The sequence below is a fragment of the Python bivittatus genome, unplaced genomic scaffold (genome assembly GCF_059951505.1).
Source record: "Python bivittatus isolate LINGU-HERP-01145 unplaced genomic scaffold, Pbiv_v1 ctg000240_np1212, whole genome shotgun sequence".
NCBI classification, from domain to species: domain Eukaryota; kingdom Metazoa; phylum Chordata; class Lepidosauria; order Squamata; family Pythonidae; genus Python; species Python bivittatus.
Window position 1 is genome coordinate 2299989 of NW_028277051.1, and position 26985 is coordinate 2326973.

At 49.5% G+C, this 26985-nt stretch overlaps 2 protein-coding genes across 7 annotated transcripts in view; one reads left to right on the forward strand and one right to left on the reverse strand.

The window, feature by feature from the left end:
• The window catches only part of ABR (ABR activator of RhoGEF and GTPase), a 119138-nt gene extending 100017 nt beyond the window's left edge, over nucleotides 1-19121 (forward strand). For all 4 annotated transcript variants that reach the window (XM_088138759.1, XM_088138758.1, XM_025169823.2 and 1 more), the window contains 7 exons: nucleotides 8731-8790; nucleotides 8962-9071; nucleotides 10901-11040; nucleotides 11276-11410; nucleotides 13833-13938; nucleotides 15198-15345; nucleotides 16553-19121. In XM_088138759.1, coding sequence (XP_087994885.1) covers nucleotides 8731-8790; nucleotides 8962-9071; nucleotides 10901-11040; nucleotides 11276-11410; nucleotides 13833-13938; nucleotides 15198-15345; nucleotides 16553-16642 — 789 coding nt within the window. In that variant the 3' untranslated portion in view covers nucleotides 16643-19121. The remainder of the gene's footprint in view (nucleotides 1-8730; nucleotides 8791-8961; nucleotides 9072-10900; nucleotides 11041-11275; nucleotides 11411-13832; nucleotides 13939-15197; nucleotides 15346-16552) is intronic.
• A 3444-nt stretch (nucleotides 19122-22565) lies between these two features.
• Nucleotides 22566-26985, reverse strand: TIMM22 (translocase of inner mitochondrial membrane 22). Of its 3 annotated transcripts, none has more exons than XM_088138760.1 (4): nucleotides 26665-26982; nucleotides 25047-25243; nucleotides 24196-24268; nucleotides 22566-22942 (listed from the first exon to the last, which is right to left on the reverse strand). In XM_088138760.1, exons 1-4 carry the CDS (start codon nucleotides 26909-26911, stop codon nucleotides 22839-22841), a joined length of 621 nt encoding a protein of 206 aa, XP_087994886.1. In that variant the 5' UTR covers nucleotides 26912-26982; the 3' UTR covers nucleotides 22566-22838. The 3 variants fall into 3 exon arrangements, with proteins under 3 accessions (XP_087994886.1, XP_007433261.2, XP_025025595.2); XM_007433199.3 differs by having other exon boundaries at nucleotides 22566-23022; nucleotides 26665-26979; XM_025169827.2 differs by lacking the exon at nucleotides 22566-22942 and adding an exon at nucleotides 23029-23386 and having other exon boundaries at nucleotides 26665-26985.

Here is a 26985-nt window from a genome sequence, read left to right on the forward strand (position 1 = left end):
CCCATCATAAGTGCGAGCTGGTTGCCAAGTGCCTGGATCACGATCACGTGACCGTGGGGGTGCTGTGACGGTTGTAAGTGTGAGGACCGGTTGTAAGTCACTTTTTCAGTGCTGTTGTAAGCTTGAACGGTCACTAAACAAATGGTCGTTAAGCAAGAACTACCTGTAATGGCTTCCAGTCAAGACACATCCTGAAAACAGTGGCTCAGATTCTAGTCCAAGCACCTGCCCTCCAAGGTAGGAGCCTTGTTAAGAGATCGTCTGATCTTTGGAACTGGTTTCAGTTCTCATCTTCTGTTTTGCGGAAAGACAGAGACCATTTGGGAGAAAAACCGGGTGTTTTTTTGCAGGGAGCCTGGATCAGTCAGTGACTACACACAGACACACACACCTTTGTCCCAGCTGTTTACAGACAAAGAGCCAATCTCTCTCTGGAAGCAGATTATCCTCTCTGGACGCGCCAGTCCAATAGATCCAATTGCTGTTGCTATGTTAACCATCTGGGAAGGGGAACTGGAACAGCTCTTGGGGGTGGAACCCACCAGGTGCCACGGATCTCCCTGGGGACTGTGTGGTTTGGCAAGCGCCTGGCCGGATAATTGGGGGGGGGGTGTCTGGGCCTTGAGAGCAGCCCAGGGACTTGCACATGTGCCAGAGCAATGCGCTGAACATTCACCCATCTCATGCCCGCTTAGCTCGGTGCAGGGGGCTGAGACGACTCTCTGCTGTGAGCCAAACGCTTTTTGGGTGACCCCCAGCAGCCTTAAAAATGTTCCTGGAAGTTAGGCCAGAATAACGTGCCAGGACTTCTAAGAATCCCAGAAAGGGATTTGTACTTAGAGATGACCCACAGCAGAGGCAGCATCTGCTTTCGTGCGTCAAGAGCTCGCCTGTTGCTGTTCGATGCGTCTCCCTCTGCAACAGCTCCGTAAATCTCTCTCGTTCTGTTTTGGGGACCTGGCAGGGGGGGCAGTTCCTTTTGGGCAACAAGCACACCGCATTTGGACAACCTGCTTGGTTAGGAAATCGCCCTCTTTTTCTGGATTTGCACGAACTGGTCGGGCAGGCTGGCTTCGGGAACTACAGGCGTGCCTCATTTTACTGCGCTTCGCGTTAGTGCGCTTCGCCGACATTGCGTTTTTTTCCAAATTTTGGAAAAGGTTTGGGGCCACCCTGCATTGGGCAAGTCTCTTGGCGCCATTTTTCCAACAGATTAGCATTTTTTAGCAATAAAGTATTTTTGAATTAAGGTACGTACGTTGTTTTTTTGCATAATGCTATTGCACACTTAACAGACCGCAGCACGGTTTCTCAACCTTGGCGACTTGAAGATGTGTGGACTTCAACTCCCAGAATTCCCCAGCCAGCCTTGCTGGCTGGGGAATTCTGGGAGTTGAAATCCACACATCTTCAAGTCGCCAAGGTTGAGAAACACTGGACTACAGTCATAGTGTTTAACTTTTATACGCACGTTTGTGTGACTCACTTTATTGCAATCTTTGCTTTATTGCGGTGCTCGGGAACCAAACCCACCCTATCTCCAAGCCGTTAAGCAACCCCTACCCGACACAAACCAAAGTTAACCGCAACCAAGTTTCGGCTGTAGTGTGAAGGCAGCCACCAGCTCTTTCCCTGAACTGGTGGTGCCTCGTGGGGTGGTGGGCCCGCGTCTCAGCAGCGCTGTTGCGCGGGAAGTCCCCTTCCCCAGGTGGCTGGGCCTGTTGTGTCTAGAAACGTTGGCCCCAGACCCTGCTGAGATGCTAAGCAAGCTGTTTGGTTTCCTTGGGGGGTGGGGGGCGCTGAGCCCCTGATGGGCCTGTGCCAAAAGGCTCCCCTCGCCTTTGCAGGGAACACCCAGCATCTACGGCTGCCTTCCTGCCATCTGGCTTCCAGATGTGCTGGGGCTGCAGCTCCTGGCATTTTCATCCGGTTAGCTGGGGATCGCGGCCACGGTTGGGGTGCGAGTACCACGCGCCGGCCCCCTTTAAGGGCTAAAGCGAGACGATGCTTCCTTTAGCACAGGACGGGGTCCTTTCCGATGCTTGGATGAATGGTGGAGTCAGATCCTATTCATCAAAGAATTCTTTATGGGTGAATTCGGGTTCCGTCCCATTTTTCCTCCCAAGGCACCTTACGTGGGTCCCTATTGTTCTTTTAGCTTCACATCAGCCCTACACACCTATACAAGCGCAATGCACCTGGAGGGCTACTTTAAAATGCTCAGCTGGGGCACATGGGCAAGGTAGTTGCCTCTGCCATTCCAAATTTCTTCCTTCCTTCCTTTGGTGGGGGGGGTCTTCCCCCATCCCTGTTCTGAGGCCCAGCCCCACCCTTACAAGCTGGGGAAGAGGCGGTTCCTGCAAGCCAGGATGATGGCCTTAACCCCCAGCCTAACCTGGTTTTAATCAAGCGGTCTTTCTTGGAGCCGAGCCCTCTCCTTCCAGATGGGAAGGTGGGAGATTTCAAACGGGTGGCCTGGGGGGAGAAGCTGCACAGTGGGGTTTGCGGGGGGTGCAGATTAAGTGCAGGGCAGCCAGTTTGTGGGGCAGGGGTGCACTGCCCCCCGAAAAGGGAGAATCCCCCCGTTTGCTGCAAAGGCACAGGATACAGCGGCTGTTTTGCACCCTCCCGAACGCCCCTATTCCGCAGAGGGCTGGTGCGTCCCACCAGCTGTGCCGTAGAAAGCGGATCCGGCCGCCTGAAAAATGTGGGTTACCCGTTGCTTATTTTTATGCTCCAAATGCAGCTGTAATCCTTTGGGAGCGAAGCTTCACCCCCCCCCCACCAAAGCCCTCTTTCCACTCTGCTCCTGGCTTGGCTTGCATTTCGGACCTTGCAAGGTCAACGTGCGAATAACCCTACAGGAATTAGGGACCCATTTATCCAGAGGGGCTAACGGGGACCCAGTTGCTGCACAGCAACAAAAACCCAGACCCTTTTTTTAATCTTTTAATCAAATGGCATTTTATTTTGTTCTTTAAAAACAAGGAGGGGCTCTCTGTTGGGGAAGCGTGGTGGTCTGATTGGGACTACAGCTTCCATTATCCCCAGCCAGGATGGCTGTTGGGGCCAATGGGAGCTGTAGTCCAAAGCCTTTGGAGGCCAGCTGACAGAACAACCACAGGTCAGATTCGGTCTGCCAAGACCTGGGTTTAGAGCTTCGTTTTGCCATGAAACTCACAGAGCTGCTTGAATCAAATCACTCATTCTCAGCCGGCCTACACACTTGATCAACTGTGATCAAGTTGATCAACTATTGATCAAGAGAAAGGAACTACCTACCCCCCGCCCTTTGATCAAAATTGGGAATGAATCAACTGCTAGTTGATTTATTTATTTGTTAGATTCATAGCCTGCTTTTCCTCCAACTCAAGGCAGCCTCCGTAACACTCCCCCCTCCCACAACAACAACCCTGTGAGGTGGGCCAGGCCGAGAGAGACTTTGGCCCAAAGTCATCCCATGAGCTCCCACGGCTGAGGGTGGACTTGAATCCGGGACTCTGGTACCTTCAACACTACGTCGCGCTGGGTCCGGCGATCAAATGCTTTTGCTTGGTCAGTTTTAATTCGTGGGGCTATGAATTCGCTCATGACCAGCTGTTGGGGTTTGGAGACTGCTCTGCGAGGGAGGGATGATGGAAAATAAATAAGAAATGTGTGTTGAGTAGCAACTGTTTGGCTTACAGCATTGAACGCTGCTTCCTTGGTATCCCCAAAGGATGGTGAGCTAATGGCTCTGCCAGCTATCCAAAACTTTTGGTCTACAGCAGTGTTTCTCAATCTTGGGCACTTTAAGATGTGTGGACTTCAACTCCCAGAATTCCCCAGCCAGCCTTGCTGGCTGGGGAATTCTGGGAGTTGAAGTCCACACATCTTAAAGTTGCCTAGATTGAGAAACAGTGGCCTACAGCCTCGCAAATATTATGTTATGCCAGTATAACAAACAAGTGGGAATTTGGGGAATGCACGTGCAATATTTTTGGAGGGCACCAGGTTGCAGAAGATCTTGACAAGATAAGAATTTAATTTGGGGATCGGTTATTTCAAAGGCAGTTGATTAACTCAAGCATTGTTTAATCGCTGATCATTTCGTTTTCTTATATTTTGACAGTGCTGAACGTAGACAGTCGAGGGTGGGGAGGGGACTGTCTTGGCTGAAGGATTGCTTTTCTGGAGGGGGGCTTTCCCTTTTGCCCCCACAATCATTTGGGGGAGGGTGGCCCCAGAGAAGGTGCAACTACCATGTTGTCTGTTGCCCTAGAAGGCAAGGACTACTCATGTGCAAACAGAACAAAAAGCTGATTTGGAGTAAAATGTCCCCCATGAACATAGCAAATGAACTGCAGCAGTGTTGGGACTGCCCTTTGGGTGCGTGATGGGCTCCTCTTTGATGGAGGTGTTGAAGAAAAGGTTGGGTCCATCTTAGAATTGACGGTGAAGACACTGAAGTGGTGGGCAGTTTTTCAGGATGGATAATTGATGATCAACAGGAAAGGAGCAAGCGGTCAAGAAAAATGCCACCAACTAGCACTCAGTAGAGCAGCCATGAAGATCTTGAGAAGATATTCAGATGCTGGGATGTGTCTATAACTACAAAAGATCAAAATCGTGCAAGTCTTGGTTTCCCCATGACACTTTATGGAAGTGAAGATTGGACTTTGAAGAAGGAGAGGAAAGGTATGGATGCTTTTGAAGTTTGGGGTTGGGGAAGACTCCTGAGAAGACCATGGACAGCCAAGAAAACAAACCAATGGATCATCAAACAAATCAACCCAAAATTCTCACTCGAGCCACAAACAAGCAGGCTCAAATGATCCTACTTTGGACACACGATGTGAAGACCCAGCTTCTTGAGAAGTGCTGGGAAAGGTGGAAGGGAAAAGAAGAAGAGGACAACCAGCAGCATGAAGGATGGACTTAATTATGGGTTATCCTACTTGAACACATGAGGCGAAGACCCAGCTCTCTGGGGAATGCTCTAATGTTGGGGAAGGTAGAAGGAAAGAGAAGAGGACAACCAGGAACAAGGAGGGACAACCAGGAACCAGTTACAGCAGCAATGGGGACTCCACTGGAAGACCTGAAGGACCAGGTTGGGGATAGATCATCATGGAGAAAATCTATCTAGGTGGTTGCTAAGAGTTGACACTGACTTGATGGCATGCAATCAGTCGATCATCATCTCTCATAAATTTGGTATTTGCAGGATTCTTGCAGAGATGGTGGCAAGGGCAGATCAAAGATTTCTGGAGGATTTTCCAACTCTAAGCTTCTGTGAATCTGATCAAAGAGGTCCTGTGGGTTTTTCAAATGATATTGTAACCTGCTCAGTCCATGAGGTAAAAGTGGAACCAATGTGGGATTTGTCTTGTCAAATTCTTTTCCCTCTCCTTCCCTAGATGTATGGCTCTAAAGGGGGAGGTTGGCTTTTCTTCTGAGCCTCCACGTGAGATCATCTCCCTTTGCCATCTCCTTGTCTTTGTTCCCCACCCTCCAGCCTCCAAAACTGTGTGTGGGAGGGAAGGAACAGTTTTGGCACATGTGCGCATCCTCGTACATGTCCTTCTTTCAGACATCTGAAATGCCACCTCCCTTCTGAAGTCTCTGCTTGTACTGCTTCTTCTAAGATACCAGGCGCCTTGGGTGAGAAGTTGCATGAACGCCTGGCAGGGTGGAATGGGCTGATTCTGCAACCCACAAGCATCTTGTGCATAATTTCACCAGCTTCCTGTGCTTTAGTTTCCCTTTTTTAAAAAAAATTTCTAGGACCCCCCCCCCAAAAAAAACAATCCTCCGGTGGGAGGTGGAAAACAGGTCAGATCTTCTGTGCAAAAATCCTGCCATTACAGAGAAAACTCTCCAGAAAAATGATTGATCCAGGACAGAGGGTTTCAAAGTTATTTAGGCCAGTGTTTCTCGACCTCAGCAACATTAAGATAGGTGGACTTCAACTTCCAGAATTCCCCAGCCAGCATGGTCTAGGTTTAGGAACAAACAGTGCAAAGAACAAGCCTGTTGGTTTGGAGACAAGTCGCCCAACGTTGGAGACCAAAACGTCTCCTGGTGTTGCTGGATCAGCTCCTTCTCTCCTCCCGCAGGAGCTTCTTGTCTTCAAGTGAAGCTCTCGGGGGACCAGCTGGAAAAGGCCGAGCTGGTCCACGTTCAAAGCAGGCCTGGAGCAGTTTTCCGGAAACAGACTTTCCCAGGGGACTGCAAATAGTCCTCGGGGCCATGTGGAAGATGTGGCCTTTCTGGTGTTATTTTCAGAGGCTGTATCCAGAAATATCCCCAAGCCATGGGAGCCTTTCTTTGGCCAGGTCCAAAATGGAGGGGCCTGTTTCTCTTCCGCCTTTCTCAAGAAGATGCGATGTCTTTGAAGCACCTGCTTGGAGAACCAGCGAAGGGCCCGGCTCTAGGCTGAAAGGGGTTGGGGGATGGCAGAAGACAATCTCTCATCCACCCTGAACCCGAGATGCTCCTTCAGGGGTGCATCCGCTCACGGAAAGCCCTGCCCGCCTCGAACAACAGTGTTAGGAAGACCAGTGGGCAAATGTGGGGTGATATTTTGGCTCTGGGATTTGCTGTGGGACGGTTTGGGGGCAGGGGGGAGAGTGGGGGGGGAATCAGACTCAAGCTGTTGTTTTATAGCTGCTAGCCAGCAAGATTCATGTGTGTTTATTTATAACATGTCTATTTTTTCCTTCTGTTGTAAACATAACACATTTCCCATCCAGGTGTTTCCCCCAGACTGGCCAAAATAGATCCAATGAAGTAGCCACAGCATATTTCCATCCTTCCTCTGAATTTATACTTGGCTCTAAATCAGTGTTTCTCAACCTCAGCCACTTGAAGATGGGTGGACTTCAATTCCCAGAATTCCCCCTTGCTGGCTGGGGAATTCTGGGAATTGAAGTCCACCCATCTTCAAGTGGCCGAGGTTGAGAAACACTGCTCTAAGTTAATTGTTGAATTGGTAGGGCTGTGCATTGCTTTGCATGCAAAGGGAAAAGGGGCTTTGCACCGCCTGCAACTCCTTAAACCAGATGCCTCTTTCCCCCGATCGTGCGGCTGCCGCAGAGCACAAATATCTAGTCCCGCGAAAAGATGCTTTTAGTTGCAAACAGGTCCTTGGCGAGACTGCGGTGTGCTCTAACGCTCCAGGTTGCTTTGGAATCTGAAGGGCAGCATAGCCCACACGCCAACGCACACAAGTGCAGATTTCCTTCCGTTGCACGGTTTGGGTTGCAGTCGTTCTTCAAAAGCCACAATAGGAATCAGTCCAAATTAGAAGTAACAACGGAAAGGGTAAATCAACCCTCCTCCGAGATGGATGGCCGTGCAACATAGAAAGAGTCGGGTAGCGCTTTTCCCAACTCACAAGCTTTATTAAAAGGCATACGCTTTCGCGAGCTGCGGGGGCGAGGGGGGCTCTTCATGGGCCTCCCTGAAATGTTTGCACCAGATGGGAAGTCTGGCAAGGCAGTGCCTGATGGAACACGTGGTAACGATGGATAAGGCTTTTTAAGTCATTTCCGGTGTTTTGAATTGGACCTGGAAGCTTTTCGGTAACTAGCGCATCAGCTTCAGGATCAGGGTTTTCCTGCAATGATGAGATTGTCCTGCCAGGAGTTTCTTTGTCGCATTCTGGACTACTTGCAGCTTCCAGCTTGTCTGCAAAGGCTGCCCCACATTGGGTGCATGACGTTTATGTTCAATCAATTAATGAGTTCCCTATTTGTATTCATTATTTGGTTTTGCTATTATACAATTATTGTGTATGATTTCTGGCACCTTACTGGCTTCTGAGATACAGGTCCTCGTTTAGCGACCGTTTGCACTTACGATGGTGATGAAAAGATCCCTTTACAACCAATCCTCGTGTTTACAGCCTTCGCAGGTCTGTAAAGCAAAGGAAAGCAGAAGGCAGATCGTAAGCACGGTCATGGTTTCACTTAGCAACCGCTTTGTTTTGTTTTTTAATATAGATATATAAAATTTTATTAGAATTTTTCAATATAATAAAATTATACAAAACAAAAAAAGATAGAGTAAGAAAAAGAGAAAAAGGAAGGAAATGAAAACAAAAACATACAATTATGCCTTCCGCCCTTCTTCCTATCAAGTAATTATCATCTTAATCTTTTCCCCAACCTCTTCATCCCTTTTTAATCCCCACTTAGCCACCGCTTCACTTAACGACTGAGTTGCTGGTCCCAATTGTGGTCGCTAAACGAGGATGACCTGTATTGGTAGGGGTTGTTTGCAGCTCCAAATGCTGTGATTATTATTGTTTTTATACATACGTGCATATATAGCTGTGATGCTCAGACAACTGGATTCTATGTCCTGTGCTGCAATCTGTGCCCCCTACCCCCAGCCTAGATTCCTGCAGCGTCAAAGCATATTGCAGATGAACTAAGCTGCAGCTGGTTAAATGAAAGCTTTACAAGTCTACTTTGGAAGATAACCTCCATTGATACAATTGGGAAGTCTCCATTGTGTCATGGTTGGGTCTGCCTTTTTAGATCTGCCATCGGAGCGGCTATGCGCAAAGGGTTGATGCAAATGCACAGCTCCGTTCACAGGCACGTGCTCGTCTGTATGCTCACACCCATGAATGTGCACACCCGTACACACCAAGCCTTTACTCCCCCTGTCCCTGTCCTTTTCTTACTTCTTTGCAATATGATTGAGAGGGATTTTCATTTTCTCTTTTTTCCTTTTTTGCAGCTGGACCCCCAGACAGTGCAGACCAAGAACTGGCACTTGGATGTGATTGAGATGAATGGGGTGAGCAAGGTGGAGGGCTTGTCGCCGCCCTTCCTGTCTCCCCATCCCTTGCTGGACAGCCTCCCCCTCTTCTGTAGAGTCGGGAAGAGAGAGAGAGAGATTCGTTCAGCTTTGTTTTTGCCTAGTGATTTTGTAATCTGTGATTTCCTGTCTGTTGCATTTCTCTTTCAGGTCAAAGTGGAATTTTCCATGAAATTCACAAGCCGGGACATGAGCCTCAAAAGAACCCCCTCCAAAAAGCAAACGGGGGTCTTTGGAGTCAAAATCAGCGTGGTCACCAAGTAGGTCGGACTGGGGGCTTGGAAGCTGAGCAAGGAAAAAGTGTGTGTGGGGGGAGTGTCCTTTAAAAGAGGGGAGGTGGTGAGAAGGGGCAATGGAGTGACAATATCCTTGGGGCAGAAGAGTGAATAATCAAACATGGGGTAAATGATGGCTTGCTTTAGAAGCTGTTTTAAAATACCCTTTTGGAAGCAGGTTCTTACTCGGTGGTATTGGAATGGCCCTTTATTCTATTCTATTCTGTTCTGTTCTGTTCTGTTCTGTTCTGTTCTGTTCTATTCTATTTATTAAATTTGTCCCCTGCCCATCTCCCCCCAATGGGAGGAATTCCTTTATACTGGTTCCGCTGTGTTGCAGGCTTTTTTCTCTCCCCTTGCAAGGTCAAGAATTTTCCTGAAAAGGGGGATTCAGTCATTGCAGGTCTGGTCTGCGTTTTGTGATTCAGCCAGCCAAGTAACCGTGCGCTTCCTTGTTGGGGCTTTAATAAACTTGTTCATCTCAGCTGGTTAGGAAAGTTCCCTGTCACAGGCTTTAATATTCAGCTTGCTTGGGTTTTTGTGTGTGAGAAAATCAAAAGAGGGTGGTCCCCCCATCCTAGTTAAAGGGGAGGGCAGCAGAGGTGAGACCCTGCTCCCAAGATTTTAGATTTCTCTAGGGCACACTGCCAGGTCATAGGTTGGCAGCAAACACATCACTTACAGTATATATGTATTTATGATTAGGAATATTTCTATTCTGCATCCCTTGCTCAAACCTGAACATTTATTTATTTATGTGTTTGACTGTAAAATTCCCAGCCCGTTTTTTCTTAATGAAAAAGAACCACATATGGGACAAGCGCAGGTGGAAACAGGAAAGGAAAATGTGCTGCTGAGATTATGTTGAACCCTAAACTAAAGCGAAAGAGGGAGGGCCAGCCGATTCAGGAGGCAGCCTCAAGTTGTGCCCAAACCAGCTATTTCCAACTTGGGAACTTCCGCTTCCAAGATTTCCAGCCAGCATGGTGAAAATGACAGGTTCAGAACATCTGGTGCCAGGTTGGGAATGGAGGTGGGAAGTAGTTCTGCGGGTTTCTTCTGGCAGGGATCTCCGAAGGAGGTTTGGATACCACTTGGGCACTGTTGGCACCGTTCCATAAAAGGGAAAGGAAGATCTTTTGCATTCAAACTCCTCTTCTGCCAACTTTAGGGGCACACCCAGGTAGTCTTCTTAGCAAGAATACTGAAGTGATTTTTTCCCCATCTTCTGGAATGATTATCATTTGAGTTTGCAGTCTCACTCCTCCTCTGTATCTTCTGGTGGTCTCCCATCCATGGACCCACTTGCTCAGCTTTTTTTGATCAGCCCAGGGCAATAGGATCCTCCATGGGATCCTCTGCTTCAGCACATGTAGTCGGTCTGATTAAATGGGATATTCAAAGTGGGGGCCAGCTTTCTAACGGTCTCCCAAACAGGCTGGCTGCGAGTGGGAAGGAAGCGTTTCCTGTTGCCCATTTGGGATTTTAATTCCACCCTCAAAACGAGGCATCGCCCCGGATTCTGCCCCAAAGTTTCCTAGCAGTCCGGGGGGTGCCCTTGAGAGAGGCCCGTCTTCCCCGGCAGGGCAGAGGAGCAGCCAAGCAAACCTGGCTGGAAGGAGGGGGCCATCTCTCCACCCTCTCTTTTAATCTTTAGGGTCGCCACACCAGCTGCTGGGGGCCACTTTGGGGGAAATAGAGGCCCTCCTGGTTTTCTCTGGAAAAAAGGAAGCAGCGGTTTCCCTAAAGGCTGGGGCGTCTTCTGCAGAATTCCTGGGGCTCTCTGATCCGTGATGCTCTCCTTTTTCCAACAGGCGTGAGCGCTCCAAAATACCATATGTCGTGCGCCAGTGTGTGGAGGAAGTAGAGAAACGGGGCATTGATGAAGTCGGCATCTACAGGATCTCAGGGGTGGCCACCGACATCCAGGCCTTGAAAGCCGCCTTTGATTCCAGTGAGTTTCCCGTCCTTGTTTGCTGCCGCTCTTGGAAACGCGTGAGTGATGGTGCATTGCCTGCTCACGTTCGAGCAACCTGAGCCCCCCTCTCCAAGGGGGTGGTTTCCAGTTGTGCCCAGCCCAGGGGTTCTGGGAAAGCAAGCTCCCTTATTGCTTGTGGTTGAAATTCTGAGGTAGGCTGCCTCTAAATATGGAGGTTCTAAACCCAGGCTCGATTTGAATTCTGCTGTAGACAGCAAAGATATCCTGGTGATGCTGAGCGACATGGATATCAACGCCATCGCGGGGACCCTGAAGCTGTACTTCCGCGAACTCCCTGAACCTCTCCTTACTGACCGGCTTTATCCAACTTTTATGCAAGGCATCGGTAAGGACTTTCGCGTGCCTCGGTTTGGGGGGCTGGGGGGCGTCAACGTTTGGAGGTTGGAGCTCAGGACCCCTGCCAGAGCACGAAGAGAAATGAGTTCCCGTACAGCCCTTCTGCTGGTTTGGGAAAAGCAGACGCTCGCTCTCTTTCTCTGGAGAGTTTGCTTTGGTAGAGCAAGTGACTTATTCAGGGCTCCCACAGAAGAAGCTGTTTACTCCAAAGCTGGGTTGGCTTGCATTCAGTCAACAACATCTGTAGGCACTGTAGACATCTGTAGGCACTGTGGACATCTTGTTTCCCATCCCGGTTCTTGAATTGGTGGTTGGTCCCCTGCTCCCTCCTCCCCTCCATCCAGCATCTGGCACAGATCCCCCAAATCCGTACGCTGGATGTGTGTCCAGAATTAAGCCATTTTGCGGGTTTGCTCAACCCACCGAATCGTAAAGTAACCCACCCGGCTGGCACTCTGCGATGCATTAAGTTCCCCGAAACGAAGTAAAATTACAGTTAGTCAAGTTCATGCCTCTTGGTTGGCTGTACCATTAGGTCTGGAATGCACTTGTGATCCACAGAGTGGGAAAGAGGGCAGAAGCCCTGTGTGCATGACTTCAGTTCTGCTTCCAGCAGCTTAATTGTTTTAGATTGGATGTTGGTCTTGAATTCGATTTCTGAGGCACTCAAAATGTTTCCCTTAAGGTAAAGGCCAGTGAACTAATTTCTGGCCCCCGTCTTTACAGTTTTCCTTTACTGTAAGGGACCAGAAAATTGGTTGTTAAGCGGGGCTGTCATTAAGCGAGTCACTACATGACTAGACCCGATTTTTATGACAGTCATTAAGCAAATCACTATATGAGCGGAACCCCATTTTTATGACAGTCATTAAGTGAATCACATGGTCATTAAGTGAAGCCAGCTTCTCCCATGGACTTTTTTTGCCAGAATTTGCTTAACAACCATGTGATTTGCTTAAGGACTATGGTGATTTGCTTAACGACCATCGTAAAAAAAGTTCACAAGTTGCAGTCATGTGACCATGGGGGTGGTGTGGTGGTCTGCAACAGTTGTAAGTGTGAGTACAGGTGATAAAGCACTTTTTCTGAGGCTGTTGTAACTTTGAACCGTAGTTAAACAAATGGTCGTTAAGTGAGAACTACCCGTACAATTTAATCTGTATCATGCCCCATTTTTCCAGCAATGAATTCAGCAGCAAAGGAGATTCCAGTGGTGGCGATGGGGGGGATGAAACTCAGTGGCTGGCTGTCCCTGCAGCAAGGCACCATCTCCAATGGGGCAAACAGTTAGCAAGGGGGAGAGAATTACGGGGTGGCAAGGGCCCACATGTACCCTTTGAAAGACAGGGCAAGTGCTGCTGAGGATGGGGAATGACGCAAAGCAGGCAGTAGTGTGAAGCGGGAGGGTGGCCTTACATGTGTCTGGGACTGTAATTTTCTGAGGCTTTTTTTCCATTTTATTTATTTTTATTTATTTATTTTATCAAATTTCTCCCCCCCATTTCCCCCTAATGGGGGACTCTGGGCGATGTACAAAAACATTAAAACCATAAATTTACATAAAATACATAATACATCTAAAATTTAAAAACAGTACTAAAAAAGGAAAATCCAAGAAGATGGAAAATCGGGCTGAGGACAGCTGGCATTTTGAAAAGAAGGTGGCATTCTTTTTCCTTCCTAAAATTCTAGAGGCTACACAACAATTTTATTGTACATTTTCTGGCTTGGTAGGGTGAAAAAACTACCCTGGATTTCTGACAGTGGGATTGATGGTTCCAGGGTGGGGAGAGTATGTGCAAAAAATGGGCCCAAAGGCCAATCGCATCCTGTGGGGGACCCTTCCCTGGTGCAGCAGGGCCCTGCCGGCTTCTTGCTGATCCAAGAAGCCAGGATTGCAGACCGAGGAAAGCCTTTCAGCCTGCCCTGATCTAGATTCCTCTTCCCAACACCCATGGGAGGCAAACTGCAGAGGAGTGTAGAGATGACCTTGGGAAAAATATGTGGCAACTGTTAGCGAAATATGAGCTTCGCCCAGGAAAACAGGAAGGGTAAGAAAGAAACTCAAGATCGCTCTGCCTTGATTCTCTTTGGCGTCAGAGGGAGGGAAGGGAAACGCTGCCAGGCTTGCAAGAATCTGTCGTTATAGCTGATGCCAGTCGAGATCTAGTCTTTCTTGGGGTGTCTGTTTCCTGATGTGACCTGACACCAACTGAGACAAGGGGGTTGGCCCCAGGCTGCTCAGAAACTGGGGACCTGCACCCAGATCGCACCCGTCCAGGTGGAGAAGCTTGTGAGTGAGCGTGGGATCTGCAGCCCAGTGTTTGGCACGCCGCTAAAGTCCTCTGCAGAACATTGGTGGGCAGGAGAGAACCGGGGCCCAACTCACTTCCACCTGGTTTTGTTTCTAGCGCTTTCGGACCCCTCGGCCAAGGAAAACTGCATGCTGCACCTTCTACGTTCCCTTCCCGACCCCAACCTCATCACATTCCTCTTTCTGCTGGAACACTTGAAACGGTGAGTTTCCCCCTCCGGGGAGAACGGAGCTTCCATTTATTTCTCTCGCCCACCCTCTTTCTCGGTCCCACGCTTCAACCCAAAAGGTTCCCAGGATTGCCAGCAAGTTATTGGGACAATAAAAGACATCAACAAGTGAGTATAAACGTAACAAACTTTGGCCAGCATAATAAAAATAAGTCAAGATCTAAAAAAAACCAGGAGCAATACTTAAAAAAAAAAACCTGGTAAGCGTGTATTTCAAAAGCCAGCGGAAGGGGGGGGAAACGTTTCCTGTTGGCCTGGGGAATGGAAGCCTTTTTTTGCATCACGTGGGACACCTCCTAAACTGCCTCCCCCCCGAAAGATTTCAGGGCGTTTGACCAAAGAAATTTCCCTGCCTTTGGGAAAGAGGAACTTACAGTTTTGGGGGTTACAAATTCCACCAGATGCTCTTTCTATTCTGCCCGAGGGCATTTCTGCATCACTGTTGACAGAGAGATGAAAAGGGGATTCGGGGGGGGGGCACCGGGGCTGAGCGGTCCTCCCCCCCTTGGGACTCGGCTGTATGTCGAACCCCATTGTCCTCGCTTGCCTCACCGTCTTCTGCTGAGGACACAGAACCGCCTGAGGAGCTGCGGTTTGGTGGAGTGCCGAGCTGGCCAAAAACACACTGTGGGGAATTTTGGAATTGGGGACTGGAAGTTTGCACACTCACCTCCCTCTCTTTGGCTTCACTGAGGAGAGGTGGAATGAGGAACAGCAAGCGACGGAAGAGTGGGGATGGGTGAGAATCAACGTGGCCTGGAAGGAAAATCTATTTGGTCAGGGAAGCAGACATGCCCTGTTCCACATCTGTGCGGCTGGGCCACATCTGTGTGGCTTGTTGCTGTTGGGAGAGGGGGCAGGAAAAAAATGCACGCCGCTGTCTCCCAGCGTAGCGGCATCTTCACGCTGGCTTCCAGGCAGGATCTGGCTCTGACCCAGGATGGTCAGCAGTAGCATCTGGGGAAGGGGGCTGGGAGATTTCCAGAGCCGAAACTGCAAAAAAAGTGGGACAGTACCCCATCAAGGCAGGCATGAGAAGGGTTGCAGTAGAAGTTGTGCAACTTTCTGGTGTGGGAATGACAAGAGGAGAGGAACACGGTTGGGAACATGTGAGAAAACCGTTCTGTTCCAACTGGGCTCGGCTGGGGCAAAAGCCCGCGCGGGCCACGTCGGCTTTGAAGGCAGCGCCAGACTCTTGCGTGCTCTGAAAGGGTCCCGCTTTGTTGCAACAGGGTTGCCGAGAAGGAGTCCATCAACAAAATGTCCCTGCACAATCTGGCCACTGTGTTTGGCCCGACGTTGTTGAGACCTTCTGAAGCGGAGAGCAAAGGGCATCTCAGTCTGGCCTCGGACATCTGGTCTCACGATGTTATGGCGCAGGTACGGGGAAGGAGCACTGCAGACCTGACAACCTGGCGGTGGGTGGGGAAGGGCCCTCGTGCTGGGTCAGGCCAGGCCAGCAGCCTCCACTGGGTGCTCTTTCTTGGAAAGGTACCTGGTGCCAAGCAGCAAGTTCTGTTTCTCATCGTATGAAAACAAGCCTCCCGTTTGCAAAAAAAATCCACGAAATTCACACCAGACTCTGAGTCATCTCAGCTTCCTCCCTGCAGTTTGCAAGCCCAGCAAATCATAACATCAACTTGCTTTTTGGTGTGTTTCTCGTGTTGGGCAGCCTATCTGCTTTTTATTTGAACGCTGCAGGTCAAGCCCATGTTTACTCTTTGCATACAAACATATTTGGAGAGTTTGCATGCAGACGTAATGGGAGAGATGACCATTATTTAGTAATAGAGCCTAAATATGATACATTAAAAAAAAAAAATTCAGTCCACAGAAGACAGAAAAAGCTGGCTAGCTGCTACCAGAAGATGCCCCAAATGCTTTGTGTGTACCTCTTAGACTCTGCGAATCACCCCAAATCCAATTTGGACTTTCAAATTGATTCAGAAAGACAATTTAATTCAATTCAGACTTTTGAATCAAATTGGGTTTTTGAATTAATGTAGAAAAAGTACTTTTCTGCCTGCCCCAGAGGCTTGTCAGATCAAGTCAACAAGTGGGGACTGGATGTTCCTGACCTTTAGATATGAAGGCACCCAGACAAGTGCTGAGAACTGATCCAGAGATTCCTTGGGGACATTCAAATCAAATCAGTCCAATCGCCTCTGAGTAGAATTTCCAGAACAAATATTCACCTGGCCCAAGGAAATCGGTGACGGCCTCAGCACTGACTCCTCGTGATTTGCAGTAGCTCACCTCTGCTGCAAACTTGGAAGAACAGGGTTATTTCTTTGGCAGAAACTGATCCTGGCCACAACCGACTGCTCCCTCCCTCAAGGACCTCTAATGGGAATGGCAGCTTGACGGGCTAGTTTCAATACCAAACTGCTTGAACTGCTCCTGGGTGTCTTGAGCTTTTCCAAAAGCTGGATTCGGTCTCTGCCGTGCTCTTAATCCATCGCGTTTCAAGAGACCCCATTCAGAGACCCACCCATCTATGGCGAGCTCCTTCCACCTAAGACACTGAACGGGTGGGAGCGTCGTGTGAATCCCCGTTTTGGCTCACGTTCTGGGTTTTTTCCTCCAGGTCCAGGTGCTGCTATACTATTTGCAGCATCCGCCCGTCTCCTTTGCCGAGCTCAAACACAACGCACTCTACTTATCCACGGATGTGTAGCCCGCAGCTCCACAGCCGGACCACCGCCTGCGTTTTCTAAGCAGAAGAGCACCGGGCAGACGCCGCCTCTGGACGCTGAACCTGCTGAGGGCTTTGGGCTCTTCTGGGGCAAAATCTGCCCGCCCATCCCCTGGACTGTTTTGTACAACTCTTTTCCTAGCCCCTGACTGGTCCAGCTCTTTTTCTGCACAGCAGCCCACCGTTCTCCACATTTACATACGGAGGAGTCATCCTTACGCGTGTCCATTGGGCCGCAGAAAGGAAGCGAGCGACGGACAAAGATTGGGGCCCAGCCTTGACTGGACTTCCATGCTTTTCCAGAAGGTTGTCATCTTCTGGGTTCCACAGAGTGCTAGAGCAGCCAAGTCTCTCCCGCTCCAACCTGCCTTGCTCCCTTGCGGTCTGCAGTAGTGCTTATTCTTTTTGCTCCGTCCCTGCCAGTTGCATGTGTGGTACTAGCTTGGATTGTCCTTCTTCAGAAGCGCCAAACACTCATGCTCTCTCCTCTCTCTTCACTTCTCCCTCCCCCCCTCACTTTTCTTGGCTGGTGGATCCAGGGACTGATCTCGGCGTTCTCTTCCTCCGTCAAGCCAGGTTGGAAGGAGTTGCGTGGTGGTCTCAAGGAGGCCTAGTCTGGCTCTGGTTTCCATCCCGGGTTATTTTGATTTTGGGGGGCTTCGTCCTGCAGTTCTTCTCCATCGGCTTTGTCGCTGTGCATGGTGCAGCTGGGAATCCACGCTTTACCCCTGAACCCCATACTGTAAGGTACTCTTGTGGCAGCAGAATGAAGAGGTGGTGGCTTTGCTAGCCTTAGACGTGCTGGATGTGGTGTGTATGTGTGGTGTGTGTGTGTGTGAGAGAGAGAAAGAAAGTATATCCAGGTCTGTTGTTCCCTTCAGGTGGTAATTAGTTAACTTCTCCTGGGGCTAACTCAGTCCCAAGAATAAAAACAGGATTTATGGTGGCAACGGAAATTTGTCTGGGTGAGAAGGGGTCTTGGGGGGCTGGGGGCTGCTGCTGATCCCCAGCTCAGCTGCCCAAGAGCGGTTTCTGGCTTGCCTCAACAGTTCTTCCTGCTGACCCCCCAGGAGCTCGGCTGTCCTCTTGGTGGACAGAGAGGCAAACGAAGCACAGCAAGAAAAGACGGGCGGCCTGTTCGGCTGACCCAACGGCTCCATCAGGGTCTCCCCAAGCCAACGGGCCCAGAAACGGCCAGGACAACTGACCAGCCCAGGAACTGGGTTTGAGGGGCCGCGGGGGTGTTGTTCGTTTTGCACATCCCTTTGATTTGTTTTCAAGACCACTGAGTGGCCAGGAGCTGAACGACTCCGCACTTTAACTGCCCCCTGCACAGTGTGGGAGTTTGATGTTGGTTTGTTCTCTTTCTGACTGGGTGGGGAAAAAGCCTCTTTTCAGTTAACATCATCACTTACCGCATGTCTTAACGCAGCCTTGGCGCTTTCCATTTCCCACGTGGTGCCCGACAGATGCCCAGCACCAGCTTTCCTGGGCAGGCCCGTCTCAGTTGCTCACCCTCGCCGCCCCCCCATCAAAGAAGGCATCCCCACACCTGCCCCGCACATTACACGGTACTTCTGCCCTCGAGGGGAAGGTGACGTGTCACCATTCAGGGACCAAATATATCTGACTTCCCAGGGGCTGGATTTCACAGCCGCCTGGGAGCCATCGTTTCACTCGACGGCACAGCTCGTAGCTCTTCGGCTATAAAAACTGTGCCCGCCTGTTTTGTCCCCATTACAGATGGAGTCACCCCTATGGAGGAGACATAAAACATTCCCCCCACCCTGTAAACGACAGCCATCCTTTCTTTGGTCCCTGGTCAAAGTGGGGCAGGGGGAGAAGCTGGGAGTCCAGCAGCTACAGCTAGACTAGATATTGGAACTTAATATACACACACACATATATGTATGTGTGTGTATTTGCGAGAGATATATATGTGTGTGTGTGTGCGTGGTTGTGTTCTGTTGCAGGTTTTTTCCCTGTAGATGACAAACTTCAATGGATGAAAAACCATGTCAAAAGATAAAAGATGTTAATAAATGCAAAGGCCATACGTTTGCATAAATTACTTCGGGAGTGCTGCTGTTTGTATCCAGGTCTGAAAGCCAAAGATGACTTTGGCTGCGTACACACGATGCGCCTTCGCTTGGGTGTGGAGTTAGCCCCTTCCCCGCCTTAGGGTTCACAGGAGGGTAGGGTCCTGTGCGATGAACGGACCAAAGGGATGGGCTTGCAGCACACCCCAAGCCACAAAAAGATTGCCAGAGTTAATACTAATCGTGGGAATGCAGCCAGTAGATAGGTCTCCACTCGACAGGGTTAAGCAAGTTGTATGAACAGCCACTGGTGGTTGGGCTGGACGCCATTGAAGAGACTCTGCAGGAGGAGGAAGACAGACGTGGTCTTTGTAGCAAATCCCCACTTTATCTATTTTCTGATTAAACTATGTTGTGTATCACATGGTGTGTTCTAATCTACAGCGACTCATTCCATCCTCCTCCATGGAAGGGTGCTGACATTGACACAGGCCATCCTGCCCCTTCTCTTGCCAATGGTCATGCTGATACTGGGTCACTTCCAGAGAGGTCAGAACAGCACGCTTCCAGAAGGAAACATTCTGCCTACTTCTCATACAAACCAGTTTGGACGTTCCTGTTTTCCATGGCCTTCCCGTTCTGTGCCTATAAATCTAGTGATCATATTTTCCTCTTGCGAAGACAAAGAGAGGGCAGTTTCTTACCTGCAACCCAGGTACGAACACACCTGCATTACGAAACAGCCACGCCAACGGCTTATATTTAGCACTTGCTGGATAACTTCAGCCCTCAGTCAATGACTTGGCCAAGAGGACAGGAGGGTGAGGTGCCATGGGAGTCTACAGCAGAAGTTCTAGCTTTGGGGTGCTGTAGCACCCTAAAATAACGCATTTGTGCAGGGACATCCCTCCCCTTACTTATTCAAGCACAAGAGCAGTCCTGGCAGTTGAACTGTCCAGGCAAAGTAGGAGCAGGTTTGGACGTTGCTCCTGCTCTGACTGGAGAGGCTGAATCTGCAGCCCCCTTCAGACCTGACCATGTTCTCCGCGGGGGCCAACCCGCCATTTGGGGGTCTAAGAAATGCAAACCATGTGAGAGCTTAATTATGCAACTTGGCAAATATAACAATTCTCCTAAGCAACGAGTGTTGTTGCCATGGGAAAGCCAGGAAGGATATCTGGTGTTCTTCGGTCCTCCCGTTGGGTGTCACTTTGTAAGCCTGCTCAAACTGCTGTTTTTGGTCTATAAATTGGCCGAGAGTCAGGAGCAGCCTGGAGCTGATACCGAGATAAATCTTTGCTCTGTGCGCAAAACGTCTCCATCTCATTATCTCCGGTTCAAAACATGATACAGTTAGAAGGAGTAGATCCGGGATGCCGGCCTGTTCTCAGACGGGGAACGTTGGGCCAGCTACTCTCTCGCGACCCAACCCACCTCGCTGGGCTGTTGTGCTGAATCCCAGAGGGAAGACGGGACATAAATGCAACGCGTAAATAAAACTGGGTGATGAAGGAAACCCTTCTCTGCTTGAGACCTCCAATATTGGGTTCTGGTCTGAGGAATCTCATCTGGTTGGAGGAGACGTAGCATCTGCGCCATTGCGAAGTCTGTGGAGTCCTTGGCGTTGCAGATGCAAGAAAACCGCCAAGCTTAGAGAACCCCAAGGACTCCACAGTTCAACCCTGAGCTACACATGTTCTCTTCCATTGGTATTATGAAGCAATCTCCTGGGAGCCTGTGTGTATCTCTTACGTGCATCCCTTGGCAGACGTGGCGGTTGTGACCATGCTCAAGTAGTCAGTGTCACTGAATACGAACGACCTCCCCTGCGCCTCTAGCCCTTTCCTTTCCTTTCCTTTCCTTTCCTTTCTTTGCTGACAGGTCCATTTCAATGTAGGCTCTGTCTTCTTCCTGAAGGAGAAACATGGGTCAAGGTGACCTGATCTGTCTCTGCGTCTATTTTAAGCCACGGAGCCCTCATTAGCAGCCGCCAGAACAACTCCCTTCCACTGTCATCCCCTTTGCAGACACTGCACCGCTCATTGGATCTTGGAAGGGTGCAGCGTTGTGGCTTCTGCCTCCATGTTTCAATTATATAACAGCTTTATGTAATGCCGTTGCATAACCAGGTACGACAGATTTCGTGGCAACCACTTCCCTTGTTGAACTCTGCCCTCCTTCCCTTGGAGGCCCTCCTTATGAAGGAGAAACGCAGTGGCTCCCCCTTTCAGTGAGATATTCAGAGGTGCGGGACTGCTCGGGCCCTGGGCCAGATGAGCGCACGCTTCGATGCTCGACTAGCCACGTCGGATCGCAGGAGTTACTGCCACAAGCTGGGATAATAGAATGGAACAGCAATTTGTTGCAGGCTTCTTCACAGCCTCCTTCAGAGAAATCCTTTGCTGCTTCCAAAAGAAGGGTGACCGTCTGCTGGAAGTTCTGTTCAGCATGAAAATGTATTTTTTCAGCACGAAAAAAAGGCTGCTATCTTCAGCGGCAGTGATGTGCCTTGACTCCTGCTTGGCTCCGAGTCACAAGCTGCTGCGTTAGCCCCCAGTTGGGCCCCGAAAAGGTTTTCACTGTTATCTTCTGGAGTCTCCAGCCATACTTTTCAGGACTTGGGACGGGGGAGATGCTCCCTGGCCTAGCCCTGCGCTGCGTAACTGATGTAAGTCCTGTGGTTGTCTGCGCTCTGCTTGAACTTTTCACTGGACTTTTAAGTCCCTTCAGCCAACTGGACAGTTGGCCGGCCAAGGCGCAGGACTGGGAATGGAGTGGCTTTCTCACCAAGGAACGCAACTTTCTCTTGGCCTCTGTACAAGAATGGCTGAGAGGGAAGTGAGAAGAAGCCAGTTCACCCCTTCTAATCTAGCAAATAACAGGACCACGATGGACCTTGTGGCCAACCTGATAAAATAGCCAATTGAAGGTGTCTGAAGACGTGACATTTTCCATTCCTGCCAGGCAAACAGAGAGGAGGTTCCATGGCTGCTTCTGCAGCCTAAAACCCAGAACGCGTGAAGGGCAAAGAACCTGGATGGCTATGCATCTCTCTTCTAAGGTATCAGAGACACCTCCTTGGCAGAAGGATATGATACGTTTTCTGCAAGTTGCAGGCGGTGTGATCCTGACCATAGCCTGATGCCTTTTCTGTACATCCCAGATGTGGCATCTGATGCTTTTTCCACACAGAAATGTGGCTTACATGTGCAATTTCAGGAGAAAAAAGAAGCCATTTTTGCCCTCCTAGGTTTTGAACCAGGCAGTTCAATGTTGAGCTGCTGGCAGGGGGGTGGGGGAGGGACTGCCAGTTCCTAAGGATGCCCCCTTCTCCCCCAACTTTGTCCCGAGAATGCAAGTTGGGGAAGTTCAAATGTGCAAAGCTGGAACCTCCTCCCTGGCTACCTTACCAGCTGTGGGCTACTTGCAGCCGAGAGGACAGCAAAGAATCCAGTGGACTCCAAAGGTCTCTCTCTGAACTTCAGAGCCCAGTAGCAGAAGCATTAGCTCTCCTCTGCTGGTAATCCAAAGTGGATACTGCCTAGGAGTAAACAAGTTCCATTTACGTCTCACCCCTAATAGCTACAGGTAGCAGGGTCTGTGGGGAGAGTCAAAAAGGTAAGATGCTGGAACAACATCATGAAACAAGCCCCATCCCTTTTGTAACTGCGTACGTCACATTCCAAAAAAGGGCAGGGCAGAGCAGGGCTAGGAAGGGCTTGCATCATGTCACATCCTCCATCTTGCCTTTTTGGGCTCCTGCCCCTATTGAGACTGCTGGCTTTGGATCATTCACCACTGTCAAAGGCACCTGGCTGGCATCTGATCTTCAGTCATGAACTACTAGCTACAAAAACTCTTAAAACTTTGAAAGATTGTTCCCATTTTATTAGTAGATATCTCTTTACAGTGTCTGGAAAAATTCAGCATTTCCATTCTTCCTAATCCAAACGCAGCAGCAGAACTATAATTCTCTCTTGGTAGTAAATGCTGTTATCATGTAATAGCAGTTCAATTCATTGATCTTAGCAGAAGATCTCGAGAGAATACATCGGGATCCTCTGTGGTTCTTCCACTACAATGGCTGACTTCGAATTCTCACAGACGGGGTCGGTATCCACCTTCTTCCAGGACATGGCTCAGAAACACCACCTCTTTCTGTCAGCACTGGGTGCCCAAGAAGCCAACTGGGCCTGCTGTCCTCCACAGCTGACATCGGAAAGTCCTTGGTTGTTGGCCCCAGCTGCTACCGTAAATAATAGTCAATCACCGCAGAGAATGCAGCAAAGCCCCCACAGCCAAGGACCCCTGCTTTGAGGCCAGCTGCAAGGAAACAGGGAGGAGGCTCTTATTCACATATTTATTATTTATTCATTCGATTTATAGAGCCACCCATCTCACTTTTATGTGACTCTAGGCAGCTTACAATAAGATACGTAAAATACACAATATCAAATAAAACACAGCAGCCAGGCACTATCTAGCCAGTCGTTCACACAGCCAGGAGATGGGCTCTATCCCATGCCTGGGATCCGGGCTCAGGCACAGAACCAAGTTTTCAAGGCCTTATGAAAGGCCAACAGGGACAGGGCCAACCTATGTCGGGAGAATGATGTTCCAAAAGGGGGTGCCACAGCAGAAAAGGATCTCCTCCTGGGCCTTGCCAGCACAACGTAGGATCGCCAAACTGTAGGGTTGGAAGGGGCCACAAGGATCACAGGAAAACCAATTAAATCATCCATGGGAGGGCACTGTCCAGACTCTTGAAGTCTGCAGTCAAGGTTTTTTCTTTAACTAAGTCTGAATTGTTATCCTAGAGAACATTCTTCACTAAAACGAACGAGTTTAATCTGAATGCCTTCTACAAGATTCCATTACTTTGAACGATAGGCTGGATTCATGCATCACAATACATCATGAATTATGTTTGCTCCTTTGCTTGGTTCCTCACGATTTATAAACCCTACTAGGGGAGGGTATACCCAGCAGAACTGGAAGCAACAGCTCTTTGAGGAAAGACGGGAATGGGCTCAAAAACCACTGCGGTTTTCCCAAAGAACTTTAAACCAATCTGGTTCAACATAAACAGCTTACTCGGAGAGTCATTTAATATGCTTAGGGAAGATTAGCGCTTGGTATTTTAAAAACCAAACATCCCTGTTGGCCCAGCACTCTTTAAAAAAAAAATTAATAAATAAAGATTTCCACTGCCAACGAGGCACTAGCCCCGTTTGAACCCTGCATAATATTAAACTGATTTCTTCCACCTTGGCATCCTCTGGATGTGCCTGAACTGCAACTCCCAGAATCAGTGGCATGCTGCCCACGTTCTGGCAGGCTGAGACGAGCAGAGCGGTCTCCCTCCCTCTGCCTTCAGCCAGAAGCAGCTGCAGCTGTATGCCAGGTACAGCTTCCTCTCAGAGGAATGGCTGGGCCCCAGCTCCACCGTGGAATGTGCTCCAGGAGCCTCTCCAATTGCTGGAAGGCAACACTCACCTCTAAAACCAATGGCCCCGCCAGTAATGCATCCGCTTGTGACACTGTTCTTCCAGTCAGATTTGCCTCGGTACTACAGAAGCGAGAAACAGCTTATCAAGGCCACCCACAGGCACCTCCACGTCTAACATCTCTTCTAAAAAGTTGGGCTGCTTTCAGAGCTTGCCCCAACCTGGTGTTCTCTAGAGGTGCTAGAACATTTCCCACGGGAATGCGGGGGAAGCAAAGATTAGCTTGGGGAAAGACTCTGGATTTCTGAATGGCACGGGAAAGAGGAAATAAATCCAGAGGGATGAAATAAGGAGGGGCCACAAGGATGCTTTTAATAACAATGCATATTACATTGGTTATTAAAATGGTTGTAAAGGGCTTCTTCTCATTGCAGCAATTTATGCTAATAATATAAAAACAATCAGTGAAAAAAATGATAATGAGGCTCACTGTATGGGATCTGTGGCACCACAGACTACGCCCATCTCTAGCTGATAAAGCTACACAGGAGCTCTGAACTTTTAAAAGGCTGGAGACTGAGATATTCTTTTTAAGGTCAACAGGTCCCAAGTATATGATATCTTAATGACCGTATTTGCTTTGTGAGTCTCTCAGAAACCCCATATATGGTTCGTCCATTAAAAAAATCAATGTATTGTATTATGGAGCATTCCTACCTTCTAGCCTCAAACAAAAATCAGGCGGTGCTAGTGAAGAGAAGAGCTCTAAAAGCAGGATGTGGGCAGCTCTGGCTACAAGGACACAGAAGGATGGAGGCAGCTATCCATTACTGCCACCCTTCCTCCTCTTTAAGGGAACCAAAACAAGAACCCAATAGGTCAAACAAGCAAGTTACTCACAGATTCCACCAGGCATTCAGTGCAGGAGAACATGGCACCCACAATGGCAAAGTTTTTGGCGTATGACATTCCCCTTTGCCCCATATCTTTCAGGACTTCTCTGGCTGTTGGCGTGCGGTAGGGATCCTTAGGGTCAAATCCCACATTGGTATCGATGCCAGCTGTGAACACGCCAAAGGCACCCCCGAGGACAAACCCTGCCAAATCAGAAACAGAGAGATCAGTCAACAAAACCGTCCAAGGTCAAAAAGATGGGAACAGCAGTCCCCTGCATCTCTGGAGGTCGCTAAATTGGGGTCAAAAAGTTTGCTTTAATGTTATCTCTACTGTACAGGATTGTCATATACAGTGTACGTTGTCTGCGTGCATGTGTAGGCAGAGAAAAAAAAAGAGAGACATGCCTTCCAGTTCAGCAAGACTTTTTTTTTTCTGCAGCAATAAGGGTATAGTTTGCTATTGCCTTCACCAGCAATGTATTTCAGCTTCCCATCTTCACACAATAAAGTTAGATGGCTGCCAAGCTGATTTTGGTATCAGATACATCCAGGATGAAATATTCACCCTCCTGACTTGTTCCTAATAATACCTCATGGCCCCTTGGCCCTGGGACTCTTCAGCAATCTCTTTCATCCTCCTTACCCATCACCTTCCCCTTCCTTACCACCCTCAGCCTTGCTAAGCATAATAATTTAATGTAGTGTTTCTCAACCTAGGCAAGTGTCAGATGTGTGGACTTCAACTCCCAGAACTGGCTGGGGAATTCTGGGAACTGAAGCCCATACATCTTAAAGTTCCCAAGGTTGAGAAACACCATAATCCATCATCTGTATCACATGCCTAGAGTGTTTTGAGTTTCGGCTTGCTGATCATGGCCCCAGGAGAGCAGTTAGCCTTGATTTGGTCCGGGACTGATCAGCCGGTTCTTCCTGCAACTTATTATAATTATTAATTTGACTTAGATGCAGCCAGACTCCGAATCAACTCTTGACCTCACGGCATAAAACCAGATAATTAATGTACAGTCTCCATGCACAAGCACATGCCCCCATATGACAACCCTGTAAGGTACACCTGGACTTTGCCTTCAGGCAAAATAAAGCTTTTTTCACCCAGTGGAGGCCGACTTCACAGGCACATCCATGAACTTTTCTCAGCCATCATCCTACAAAGTTGGTTGCTGCTGCCTTCCGCCTGGGCTCTGCAATTTAACTCACTGGAGCTGCAAGCCTATGGAGATAACATCTGAGATGGGTGCCCAACAGTCAAATGAATGAATGAATGAAAAAAAAATATAAAAAAATAAAACATTTAAAATACGTTTCCTAGCAAACCCAGCCCCCTCCATAACGGCAAGGGGCTACAGCTCCCATCATCCCCGCCCACCCCTCGGCCCAGGGGCGGGGCTGGCACATTTGAGCTGCAAATCCCCACACGGGCGCCAGGGAGCAGCAGAGAGACGCAGAACTCCCTCTCCGTCGCCACCTAGCGGCTGCCTGGAGCATCGCAGCGCCAGCCAGGTCATCCCGGGGCGGGGTAATGGGAGTTGTAGTCCCGGCGACCCTCGGGGGCACCAGTGTGAAGGGCGAGCCTGCCTTAGAGGCCCTTCCGAAACACCCACCCCCGACACAGGCCAGCGCCGCCTTGAAGGCGCAGCTCTCCATGGCGCGCTCGACCATCTTCTGCTCAGGGCTCTTGACGGGCGCCGGGAAGCCCCCCAGGGCTCCCGGCGGGAATTCCGGCCTCGGCCCGCGCTTGTCGCCCACCAGGTACTCCAGCAGAAGGCTGTACTGCAGCGGCGAGGCCGCCTCCGGAGCCCGCCCGGCTTCATCAGGCTTCCTCGGGCCTGCGGGGAAGGCCGCCGCCATGACGGTTCTCTCCTCACCACTCGAAGCCTACAACTCCCGTCATGCCGCCCGCCGCTCGCCCCGGTTTTCCCAGT